At 29.8% G+C, this 13,817-nt stretch overlaps 1 protein-coding gene across 1 annotated transcript in view; it reads left to right on the top strand.

Annotated features, from left to right (window-relative positions):
* LOC107436285 (uncharacterized) overlaps window positions 1–12,285 on the top strand; it is a 45,850-nt gene extending 33,565 nt beyond the window's left edge. The window contains exons 2-3 of the mRNA XM_043044996.2: window positions 4,939–5,071; window positions 12,037–12,285. Coding sequence (XP_042900930.1) covers window positions 4,939–5,071; window positions 12,037–12,249 — 346 coding nt within the window. The 3' untranslated portion in view covers window positions 12,250–12,285. The remainder of the gene's footprint in view (window positions 1–4,938; window positions 5,072–12,036) is intronic.
* The last annotated feature ends 1,532 nt before the right edge of the window (window positions 12,286–13,817 follow it).

The following is a 13,817-nucleotide window of genomic DNA, read 5'->3' as shown; positions in this document are numbered from 1 at the left end:
TATATATATATATATGAAAAAATTTGCATTTATGCAAATTACCTGCTAAAAATAAAATTAACGGGAAAGCAGGAACTGTTTAATAATAAGCTTCAAAAATAGTGAAAAACTGAAAATATTTACACGGTAAAGAACCTAAAAAGGAAATGGAAAGCACTAATAACACGGCTGTATCAGCAGGGTGGGGGGAGCATTATCTACCAGTCATGCAGGAGCAACGTTTCTACCCTGGGGAGCAAAACATCCCAAACAACCAAACCTCGACTGTCCCGAAAAAGAGTAATAAACGAGAAACAAAAGCAAATCAGATGAAGATATATTAAGATCTTGAAAACCGAAGTAGAACTAAATATAGTGACTAAAGAGATGCTTCATCTTTCAGATGAAAGTCAATTGGTACGAGTATTAAATTAGTTTATACACCAACAAAGAAAACCATAAAACTATGAATTAAATATCAAAAGTTCGGGAAGAGCAAAAGATTACAAAAATAAATAAAACTAAACTAACAAATCGGAAAAATAGACAGGCACTCAATTATGCTTCAATGAGATTTAACCGAACTTCAATGGTGGCTGAACGATAGCATAAAGCTAAGCATTACTTCGTCTCTATAAATCCAATCTGGATGTCATTACTCAGGAGAAGTTAACGTGAACATTTACAATTATTTAAAATAAGCATTTCAATATTACAAATTAACTTAACATGATTATTTTGAAGCAAAATTGCTTTTCTGTAGATACTTATAGAAATATTAAAATTCCAGAAATTTAAATTTGTTGACAGTGAATGGAAAATTATTTCCTTTATCAGAAACTTTAATTAGGCTAGTTTAATATAATGAAGAAATCAAAGAAGTCAGAAGACAAATAAGACGAATTTACCACTCAAATTGATGTCTTTGATAAAAGAAATAATTTATAGAATATAAACTAATTTAATACTCGATCCTGGAACATTAATCTTTCATCCGAAAGATCGAGTTTCACTTTAGTCAAATATATTTACTGCTTCGTCGATTTTTTGGAATCTTAGTATATTATCTTGTTTTGACTTGCTCTTATTTCTTATTTACTAATTCAATTTCCGAGAAATCGCTGTGGTATTCCTTTCTTGTTTGTGATATTTTGCCACCGACAGCGGAAACTGCTCCTGCACTGACCGCATAGCAATGCCCCCTTCACGACGCTACTGTGTTGTCAGTGACTGAAATTTCCATTTTTATTTTTCATTCTGTAAATATTTTTTATTTTCTTGTATTTTTTATACTAGTCAAATAGTTCATGCTTTCCTGTTATTAATTGGATTGATATCAAGTATTTTATAATAATTCACAATTTTTTTTAAATAGACTTTTAATAATGATAAACTTGATATGGTAGTAAATATAAAATATTCATATATATTTGCATATAAATACATATACATATTTTCACTTAAATTTTAAACTCTTTTCTTTTAAAATAAACTGAAAACTCAGAAGCAGTAAAATAGAACTTTCAAAAATAAGTTTTAAAAAATTAAAAAAATGAAACAATTAATTTTTTAAAAAAAAAGCTGAAGCCAAAAGCCTTTAATATTCATTTTATTCTCCACCTAAATACCTAAATTCATAAATACTTATTTGTAATTTTCTTTTCTAAAAAGAAAGCCACCAAAAAATTTGTTTTAAAAAAAGAACTTACATAAAGAATTAATTACCTATGATAATTAACATAAATTTTTTGATGTACTTTTTCATTAAGATCACTACCATTAGCTTAACTTTACCTTTCATCTCCATATATTCAATTAGTTGCAAGGTAGATGTGTCTAGCTTGAAAAACAAATATAATAATTTTAATTATTCTATATTTCTTCTTCAACGAATGCAATCCTAAGCCAGATGTACGCATTATTTTAAGAACAAAAAGCAATCCAATTTATTTCTCAAGGAAAAAGCATGCAACCCAATTGATTACAGAAGTTGAAATCAAGGTAATTTGATTTCTTCTGTTACTTTTATGGCTCGAGAAAACAACAGAAATAAATTATCCGCTTTTTTTTCTCATTTATTTTCGGTCCATTAAAAGGGAAAATATAAAAATTTATGTTTTTCTAGTCTTTTTTTCTATTGAAATTATGCATCAAACTAATTGATGAAAAACTGGAAGAGAATTTCAAAAAGAAAATTTTACAGCAATGGACAAGAAATATTGATAGAACTATTATGATTTATCATTTAAATCTATAAATTAATTTTAAACCAGTTTAATTATTACAGTTTTACATTTTTAGCGAATTCTTTTCATTTAAGATTTCTATATTACATTTAACAATTATGCTAACATTCCCCTAAATATTTTATTTTGTAACAGTGATGAACAGCCTACACAATTCTCGGTTTATGACTATCAATATTAAATTCAACAGACTTGTAATTTTAAGCCCAACCCAGAAAACAAGGGAACTCCTAGTTTAGACACTGGGACAAACTAGCCTTCATGGAAGAGTTTTTGACGGAACTAAGGAGAACAAAGAAAACTTAATCGAATAGCTCGACAGCAAGGGGATTCAAACCCATGATCCGTCTACCAATGAGGATATTCAAGGTCAGCACTGAGGTCGGTGCTAGTCGTGTGCAGAATTAGTATCGACTAGCCATCGTTAGTATTCGAACCTGAGTATCCCCTGAACCATCACGGCACAACACTTGAAATATTATTATTATAACGTGCACCTTGTTTTTAAGTTCGTTCCATCTTTTTTTCTCCTTCTTAAATATTAGCACGTTAAAATAAATCTTATGACCATAAATACTTAATCATGTAAATCCAGATTAAAAAAAAACAGCATCACAGCGACATTCTAAAATATTTCGACCAAGAACTTTAACACATTTTCAAGCCATTTATTGCAAATTTTAATGATCTTAACACAGTCAAAATCTTTGAAAATTATTAAATCATTGATTTTAAACTCTTTCTTTCAAATTACTATTGTTTCTCATTAACTGTATATTTTCCTTAATTAGTGTGACGTAAACCATGCCTTATTATTTCATTTCTGTTTTTTTTTCCACATCATTTTATTTTTCTGATAAAGGTACACTGAAACCGGTTTAGTTTTTTGTGATTTCAAAAGTCTTATTTTTTATATTTTTAATACTTTCAACGGTCTGACTGAGGACCATCGGACATCCCAAAAAAGCCAAAGTCATCCCCAATCAAAATTCTTGATAGTCCCCTCAAAACATTGTGATAGTTTATGTTGGTTTCTATGCGATTCATGATGGTCCGACATCATTTGACGGTCACCATCATCCAACATTTTCCATTATGCATTCATGGTATTTGATATGCCAACAAGCTTCCATCATTCCATGATGGAAAATTCTACTTTAATACTATGATGGTTACCCATCAAGAGAAGTTTGATTCTTATTGACCAACAATCAATGAAGATCTGTGATGGTCCATGATGGTTCCGACGATCCATTTCCATGATGGCTTAATGTAAATTCTTGTTGATTTTCCGAAATATACCATCAAAAATTTTTTTCTTATAATGGACCACAAAAAATCAGTCCAAATTTCAACATTGGGATGATGGTTGCTCATGATCGTTCCTATATTTGATTTCTAAGATACCATTAAGGAAATTACTGACAAGTGATGGTAGAGAGTAAATAGCACATACGATATGGGTAAGTTCATATCAAAGACAATGCTGGTATACTTAAATCATAAAGTGTGATAGTGGGTTCAAATCACAAATGAGGATGATAACAAGCTTATATGAAAGATGAGAATTGTTTGGGTCCATATCATAGTTTGCTTTTTGTAGAACAAAAACAAAATTTAATGGAATCAATGCAATGATCATAATCATGATCTAAGCAAAACCACGAATGCCGTAATCTGAATGGACAACGAATGTTAAAATCTTGATATTCAGAAGAATTAGGATTATATTTGATTTCAACAGCAAATTCGACAAACAGTAGTCAATTGGTACAAAAACGGGCAATGCAACGGTCAATCATCGTAGACATACCGGGTCAAAACATCATGGTTCTATAAACACAAATAACGCCATTTTTTAACCATTTAAATCATTTGAACGCCATTCTGAAAACTATTATTATTGTTATACTAATATTAATTTAAATATGATTATAAAAACGTCGTTTTAAATATTTTAAAACTACTATTAGTACTATAATTAAACACTAAAAGAATTACACCCTTTGACATTTTTATCAGTATTTAAGGAATTACCTGACTTGTGTGTTTTAAATAAAAAAAAAGTAAGTAAAACGAATAGCTAAATTTCTCAACGAACTACCAAAAGTAGAAATTTTCATTTCAAGCATTTTGTGAATCAATACAGTTGTACTTTCATGAATATTACTTTTTTCATAAACTGGGATGAATTATTTTTTTTAAAAAGAATAATACAAAAAAATGGAGCAAATATGGTAAAGAAAGACAGATGCGAAGATGCGTTTTTGTTACAAAAAAATTAATAAATAAATAATAGTAATATTTTTCAAAAAGAATAATTTTTAAATATTTTTGAATTAAAATATTTTTACGATTGAATAACTTAATTTTAAATCCATCTTTCTTTATAAATCAATGATAAAAAAAAGCAAATTAATATCATTTTTTAAAAAAGAAACTTTTTGAATTATTTCCTATTTTTTTTCCTTCAAACATATGCTTGCGGTTTTAATTAAAACTTTTAAATAGAATGGCTCCTCTCTTCCTCTATCTCCCATACCATAAACTGAATTGAATATTCTATTGAAAATCCTTCACAAAAAGGTACGCCTTTTGTGTTCTCCTACTAAAGAAATAGTTTTCTGTCATTAAGTATTTAGAAATAGTATTCAGCTTTCACTGATCCATTTGTAATAGGAAAAGGTAGTAACCATTTTTTATTTCCTTTCAGGCAACTGCAACGAGGCTTCTGTAACATCACTTTTCATCCTTACCCTTTATCACAATTCAATGGTTCCATCTCACATCGACACTCACAAATTTTGTATCCAAGGCAAGTTTCAGACGCCATTTTGTATGCATCGGTAAGATAAAAAAGAAAAATATTTGCATTTTATTTTAAAGCTTTGTAAAACGTTTTCGTTTAATTTTCTTCGATATTCAAGCTGTTATATACCAGTGCTCAAATATAGTAAATTGAATCTGGATATTTTCTAAAAGAAACAGGCTTATAGGGTGCCCTTAAAGTGACAAATGATTTAAAAAAGCTTTTAAAGAAAAATAGATTTACATTGAAATGTACAGTTTGATGCGTTGTGCTAAGGAAACGAGATATGTAGTCTTATCAAATATCTAAAAAAGCCGCGATGTAGTAGCCGTCAAAACACTGTGGTGTAACTACCACTACGAATATTAAACATCAATTTACTGGTATATAAGACATGCTATCTTGATTCAATCACGAGGTACCTTTCGATAGATGAAGGTTGGCATAGTCGATAACTCCGCAGCCACTTTGGTGACCTCCGGACGTGATTTGAACATGCAGTAACGCCCACTTGTCAGTAGCGCCTACTTCGTTGGATGATCCACAATGAACAGTTGACTTGCTCCTTGTGACTGCGACATAATTCACCTCTTCATGCTGTTGCTGCTCGGTTTCAATCATACACAACGTGAACACTCGACTGCTAAAGGCAACAGGGGAGCGAACACAAAAGTGAAGTTAATACACCTCTCATATTCAGCACTCAAGCGACTACGACCGTGAAGTTAATACACCTCTCACTTTCAGCACTCAAACAAAAAAAACCTGGTGACTCTCTCTCCCGGTCTTTCACAAGTACAGCAACTGGGCCGGGAAGCCTGGTCGGTAGGGCGTTGGGCCCATATCCAAGAGGTCGTGGGTTCGATCCTCGCCGGCCGAAGACTCCCCGTGTAGTAAATGGTGACTACTGCACGTTAAATCTGTCGAGTCTCAAAGTCCTCCATGTTCCCACAACAAATCAATACCTCTGGGGGTACTGATCCAGGAGTTTCCTTGTCTTCTGGATTGGTTCAAAATTACAAGGCTACGGAGTTGAACGTTAGTAGTCGTAAACCCATGAAATTGGGTCGGCTGTTCAACGACGGTTATAAAATTAAAACAAGTACAGCAACTAGTGAGATCCGTTCATCGAATTCTATCCCTGATAAAATTCTGCTGGGGAGTATTGTGGCATAACTACCACTACGAATATTAAACATCAATTCACTGGTATATAAGACATGCTAACTTGATTCAATCATGAGGTACCTTTCGATAGATGAAGGTTGGCATGGTCGATAACTCGCCCCAACAACACTGAGCAGTCACTATGAAGTGTTCGATAGGTACTAGCTTGTCTGGGAAGAAAAGGCGGTCGGTGCACATTGTCATTCCACTCTCTGTTCCACAGTGAAATGCTCGTTGATGGAGGTTGGTCGTTCTTTGAGGTTATCCCAATTGACTTCAAAATTATTATCGAACGTGCATGATTTTTTGCAAACGATTTTAAATTTATCAGTGCCATCTTCTGGGTGCGGAAATACCACTTTTAATGAATAAAATTTAGCAATGAATAAAATTAGGAATAATACCAATTTTATATGAACAAAATTTAGCGTCTTTAAAAAAGATCACAACTTATATAATTATGTGTTAAAACAAATTTAGTAATTATGACTGATAAAGCTATTCTAAATAAATAAACGATTATGTTTTTTGCTTAAGTTTGCATTTAATTTCATATTATAATAATTAGTTAACTTTAAAAGATGAGAAGAGGTTTGTTTGAGATCCTTGTGTTTTTCTAAAATAGCTTTCAACTCTAAAAGTAAATCATTAATAGCATCGTCTTTAGTGGACTCTGACTGCAACATGAGACTGTATCGTCAAAAAGAGCTCTTTGAATAAAAGCCACACACAAGTATTTTAATCCATTTATTTGTTTCGTTAAATTTTTTGTTTTGATATTTTTTCGAGTTTCTTTATTTGTCCTTTTCCGCATTTGATGCAGATGTTTTCCCGGTCACTAGGAGAGGTTTTAATGGTCTCTCCTAAAGGTTTTCTCAACACAAAGTCTATGGAAGAAATTCCTTAAATCCCAAAAAATGGTCGTAAATCGGTCTTTTCTGGAGATTTAACTGCATATTTTTCCGACTCATGGATAGTTTTCAATAAAAACATTCAGAAAAAAAATGTAAGAAAGATTCTTAATTTGCTCTGCTTGTAAAAGTATCGTTGCTTCTAATTGAAACATATAAAACGCATTCATTAAGGAGAGAAAAAATTAGCTGCTTCTGCTTTATTCTCCGAAACGCTTGAATGAGAATTTCAGCGCAAATTAGTATAAAAGCAAATGCATTGACAATGATTTTGTAAAGTATTCGTTTCGTTCACCATTCTTAAAATTTTGAATAAAACGTTTCCGATTGCCTTACATTTTGAAAAAATAAGAATCGAAACGCACTGAATTTAATTTAATAATATAATTTTCTCGTAATAAATATACAGAATACAATTTCAATGATTTAGGAAACACACTATGCTAGTAATTTAGTTTAGAATGTTTAAGAATAGAAAATTTTTCTATTTCTCTAGTTAAAAAAAAAGATTTTAAATTCTCACATGTTATTATTGTGAAAATAAATAAATCAAACTCACTGAATTACATTAATCTTGTAATAAGATCTTAACGATGTAAATGTGCCAGTCAAAATCTTAAAGATTGGATGAATATACATAAAATATTCTAATTAATATTATTTAATTATGGAGACATGAATAGAAATGTACATTGTCTGAATAAACATTTTCTGGATAAACACACCTTTTTCTTGACGGATTCGGATTTCTGACCCTAAAAATATAGGGGATAGCCGCCATCTGGAAAATATGATCCAGATAGTTTGATCAGCAGTGTTTGGACCCCTTAATGTTAATTTTACTTTTCGCGCCTTTCGGAATATCTCGAGACTTTGTATGATAATTGAAAAATTTTTTACACTCAATTACAAAATTCGTTCATCCAAAGACATTTCCTGCAAAAAATAACTGTTAGCAAATATGTATCATTTTTTACTGTTTTATTTAGGAATGGACAAAAAAATTTTGAATCGTAAGGTATAAAATTTTTGTATCATTTTAAGGAATATATTTTTTTTAAAATAAAATATAAAATTTGAACAAAATCAGTCGAATTTCAAGTATCTGACTTTTTTGAAATTCAATTTCTCAGGAACTTTTCGACTAATTTTTCTCAAATTTTACATTTTTCTATACAAAATTATATTCTTTAACATTATGCGAAAATTTTTATACCTTACAATTTAAAATATTTCCGACTATTACTTTATAAAATAATAAAAAATAATAAATATTTATTAAAATTTATTCTTTGCACAAAATTATCTTTGGGTAAACAAATTTTATAATTGTTTGCAAGAATTTTTCGATTCGCTTTAAAATCTCTTGAGATATGGTGAAATACGAAAAAAGTAAAATTAACATTTGGGAGTTCAAACTTTGAATCACTCTCCTGACCAAACTATGGGACAAAACTGCAATCTGGGGACCATATTCCCCCGATTGCAGTTACCCCAAATATTTTGCGGGTCAGAAATTCAAATCCGTCGGGAAAAAAGGTATGTTTATTCAAAGAAAGTAAGTTTCTCTGTCTGTTTTCGTAACTTAAGAAAACGTCAGCATTAATTAATGAGTCAATTTTGAGTCAACTCTTCGAACCATTAAGAATGAGTCTTACTACGTGAAGATCCGATCATTAGATCAAAAGTTATACTGGGTCGTCCGTTTTTTTTAACGAAACTGTACATTAACATATTGTGAATAACTTAATTAAGATATGAGAAAATAAAATAAAAATAGTTCTTATAAACGCACAGTTAGTGCGACAATGTCTTTAGTATAGATAAAATAAACTGTAACTATATGTAAAAAAAATTTTTATAAAATCATTCTGATGTAACAGAATTACAATAAAATTACAATAAAAATGCAATAAAAATGTAATAAAATTACAATAAAGTATAATATTAAAATAAAATGTATTATTTCATTTCTAATGCAATAGCAAAATTTTTACTGAAATGGAATACTCTTGAGAAAAGGTTTTAAACTTGGTTATAGATTTATCACTTAAAACTTTTTATTCTAAAATTATATTTATAATAAATAAAGACTCTTAGATTTCAAATTTAAAGTATATGACTATTTTTTGCCGACAAAAAGCTTGGAAATAAAATGGAACTTTAAAATTTAAAAGAACAATCAATTCTTATATCTATGCAAGTAAAACACAGCAAAATAACAAGTTTGGGGGTTGAAGTAATTAAATGAGTTTCAGTACGTATTAGCAGACACAAACTCTTGTTAATGAATATAATTTAATTATATGGTGCTAGTTACTCAATATTTAACCATTCATTCATATAATGCATTTTTAATGACATTGCGTTGTTTGATTTTCTGTCAGAAAATACCTTTACTAATTAAGATAATTAATTAACATCAAACCAACTAATGCATGACAACTAAACAATAAGGAATTGATAAGTATCAAATGATTTCCATTTTTTTGATATTCTTGATACAAAATATTCGTTTAAATCATAATAATAAAACCATATCAGTCATAAAAATAATACTAGTTCTAGTATACATTTTTCTGTATATATATATATATATATATATATATGTACAATTTTTAATTATAAATTATAAAAACTATATTTTTGTGCTTCAAGATAATATTACTTGAAAAATACTTACTTTTTTTTTAAATAAAAATTAGGAAAAATTAAATACTTATTTCAATTGTTAANGAAACACCACCAGCCCTCGGCGGCCAAAAATTCCCTGCAGACAATGAATTTCTCGAATCCGACGTCCGCGCGGACGGCCAATTTCCCGTTGATGTTCGTGATACATTCTCAATTTTTGTTATTAGAATTGATGTTTTCTCCGTCTGGTAGTACTGCAGCGGTTGAAAGGGGCTTTTCAGCTATGAACTTACAAAAAAACACATTACGTACTTATCTTAAACAAGAAACGTTAAACGCAATTATGAACATCTACCTAAATAGAAAACCCCTTTCAGATTTCTGTGCAGAAACCTCTGTATATCATTGGCTTGATTGTGGAACTGGCAAACGTCATATTTGATTTATTTAAAAAACGCAATACCCTCGGATAAATTGACATTCCACATAACTTGACCTTCGCCATTTTGCATAAAATTTAATTACATTAAAACAAATTATTTCATAAAAGAAATACTAGGTTACTATCAGTAACCTAGTAATTCTTTTAATACTGTTTAATGTAATCCAAGTATTTGTAATCCTAGAAACTACTAATTCATTGTGCAATTTACATAAATGTTTGTAATAAGTAAGAGAAAATTATATTTATATTTATTTAGATACGACGGGTCAGTTTCAAAGGAGGACGGGTACATTGTTGGACAAGCCGTCCTCGGGAACGGGTGAAATTTCTGAGTTATTTCGAACCCTGATATATATATATGTACAATTTTTTATTATAAATTACAAAAACTATATTTTTGTGCTTTAGGATAAAATATTACTTGAAAAATACTTACCTTTTTTTTAAAAAAAATTGGAAAAATTAAGTACTTATTTCAATTGTTAAATTATAAATCATGCGTTTTAGAAAATTTTATACAGTTAATCTCATAAAATACAGTTACATTTATACAGTTAATCTTTTATACAGTTAATCTTCTTATACAACAATACTTTTTCATAAAAATTTGCAAACTGAAGCATTTGCTTACTTTTACATCGAAAAATTTTTCTGATGTACAAGTAAGTTAAAACTTAATAGCAGTTCATTTTGCGCAGATTTTCTACTTCACTCAAAATCGAAGTTCTTCAAATACTCTTAATTGAATTCTGTTTTTAAGTTGAAATAAAGTATTTAATCTCAGTAATTAGCAATTATTCCATAGGTAGCACTTATTCTGAAGTACAATTTCTAATAATTTTCGTAAATTATCTGACAAATTTTTAGAAAACAGTGCCTAGTGCTTAAAAAAATTAAACATCCTATATATTTTTGATCCACTGATCGGATTTTGACGAACTAAAACTCAATCTTAATGGTTTGAGAGGAAGACCTCAAATATGCTAATTAGTTCTTGCAGACGATATTTCAAATTGCGAAATCAGACACTAAAACGTAATTTCTCCGAGTAAGCAGACTTTTTTTTCACGAATTCTGATTTCAGACCTCCAAAATATAGAGGACAGTCGTAATTTGAAATAAAATGGCTCCAAAAGATTAAGTAGTAGAATGGTTTTCACTAACTATGCGACCAATTTCGTTCTAGTTTTGTATTTTATCATCTAAAATTGAATTCTTTAAAATTATGTAAAAATCTTTATACCTTGCAATTCAAAATATTTACAATTATTGTCTAATAAAATAATAAAAAATAATAAATGATTAGAAAAAAATTATTTTTGTATGGAGTTATCTTTCGATAAACTACTTTTGTAATTTTGTCTAAGAAAATTTTATTTAACTTATAAAGTTCTTAAGAAATTGTGAAATATGCAAAAGGTAAATTCAGCATTAAGTTCTCCAAACTTTCGACACTTCAATCTATTGGGACCATATTTCCCAGAGTGCGGTTACCCTTTATAGTTTGACGGCAAGGAATCATAATGCGCCAAAAAATAGGTATGTTTAATTCAGAGAAAATACATTTTTGTGTCTGATTTCGTACTTTCTTTTGCGTGTGCATTATAATTCCATAGCTAATACGTAGTAAAAAGCAAGAGGAGCAATGATTATTTTGATTATGAAATTTAAAAACTACGTCAACTTTTCTTCATTAAATTCTTATCTGATTTCCCTTTTACATTCAGTAAATAAAATGTTTTGGAGAAAATAGATCAAAATTGTTTCAGTATATCACAAAGCTGTTTCTTTGTTAATTCTAATTCATTTTGTTTTTAGAACTAATGTATGTCTCGTAATTTTCAGCTTGTAGCCGTGTTTTATGCTGCCATCATACTTATTGTTGTTGGAAGTAACTGCCATAGATTTCGAAAACATCATTCCACATCAGAAAAAGGCACAAAGCGTGTCGCCAAGCACCTCCTCACAACCACCGACACCAACCTTAATATATTCCACATTGTACTCAAAAGGCACAAACCACCTTCCAGCACAAATCCCACAATAGCGATGGTTTGACAGTGTAAATAAAAAGTTCTCTTTTTTAAAAAAAAATATGTGTGTGTGGTTTATTATGCCACGACGCTGCTCAAAGCTACCTTGCTTATTAGAGATGGGTGATCACCTTTGGCCGAGAGACACGCTGTTGCGAATTTCAGAAAGTTGATAGTTCTGTCCTTCCTAAACGTCGCTACCCATGCAGCGTGATACGTAAATTAAACGTAAATTTTAGGGAAATTGGTCAAATCAATACATAAATTTTACGTAGTATTTCCGTAATGATATAGCCATTGATATATTTGGTTAAAAATCTTTGGTACATTTTACGTAATATTAACAGAATGTATTTTACAGCAACCCTTCGGTAAGATTGCTTTCGTATACTTTATGCAATATTGACGAAGCAAATTTACCATTTAAATTTCAGTAAGAAAGTTTTTGTATAGTTTTACGTAAGAATATTAACTTATATTTTACCATTTAGAATTTGGTAAAAAGATTTCGTATATTGTACCTAATATTGACAAAATAAATTTACCATTTTATTTCGGTAAAAATATTTTTGTAAGTTTTACGTAATATTAGCGAAGCAAATTTATTATTTAGATTCAGTAAAAATGCTTCTCTGCATTTTACGCATTATTGACGAAGCAAATTTATCATTAAAATAATATGTAAAAATAACATACCCATTCTATTCTGTGAAAAACAAATGTCATTGCGAAAAACAAATGCTCGAATTTCACGAAACTTCCTTTGTTTTTGACGAAACTCTTTCCTGGTATTTACTCCGAGAAACATTTCGGCAAAGTGACGAAATAGCTATCCGCACTTCTTCGAAATATTTCGAATAGAATAACGAAATATTTCATTATTCTATTTTTTTCCACAAAAAAATTTTGCACCTAACTTTTCCAATAATCTCTACAAACTTTTCCTATAAACGTTATCAGGGGTGACATATAGCTGTATCAATTTCAACTTAACAACGCAAGAAAAACAGATAGAACAGGGAGAAAAATTACACCCATGCCCGAGGCAGGATTCGAACTCATGATCTTCTTTGTACGATGCCAAATGCTTGACTACCATAGGAGTCGGCCAACTCAGTTCGTTACTTTATTTTTGATCGTTCAGTCTTCCTCCTAGTTACGTTATGTTAGCTAACAATATCCTACAATACATGAGGTTTCGAGTAGAGGAAATATTTTCGTCATATATTTAAGAGTTTCTATTTCATAACAAATCGCACGGCTTCGTAATGTAATAATTCTCTAAATTAACGAATTGTTGCTCAATTATTGCTGGAACGTCAAAAGTGAGAGTTTTATTTCTGAGAGTGCAATAAACATATTTCAAACTTAGAAGATAGAAACACTTATTGCGTAGGAAGACATATATAGTAAAATATATTAAAAGACATGATTAATTTAAAATTTTATTTTAAAAGGAATATGTTGAAGTATTGTTCATTAGAATGGAATTGTAATGCGCAACAGATGAGAAGTATTTTGAAAATAAAAACCAAAAGCTAACTTCACTACTTATCCTAAATTTAAATAATATTCATTGTAACTCAATTGATA

This window comes from Parasteatoda tepidariorum, chromosome 4 (genome assembly GCF_043381705.1).
Source record: "Parasteatoda tepidariorum isolate YZ-2023 chromosome 4, CAS_Ptep_4.0, whole genome shotgun sequence".
Taxonomy (NCBI): Eukaryota; Metazoa; Arthropoda; class Arachnida; order Araneae; family Theridiidae; genus Parasteatoda; species Parasteatoda tepidariorum.
The sequence above is the reverse complement of the archived record's forward strand: the minus strand, read 5'-3'. Positions and strand labels throughout refer to the sequence as shown.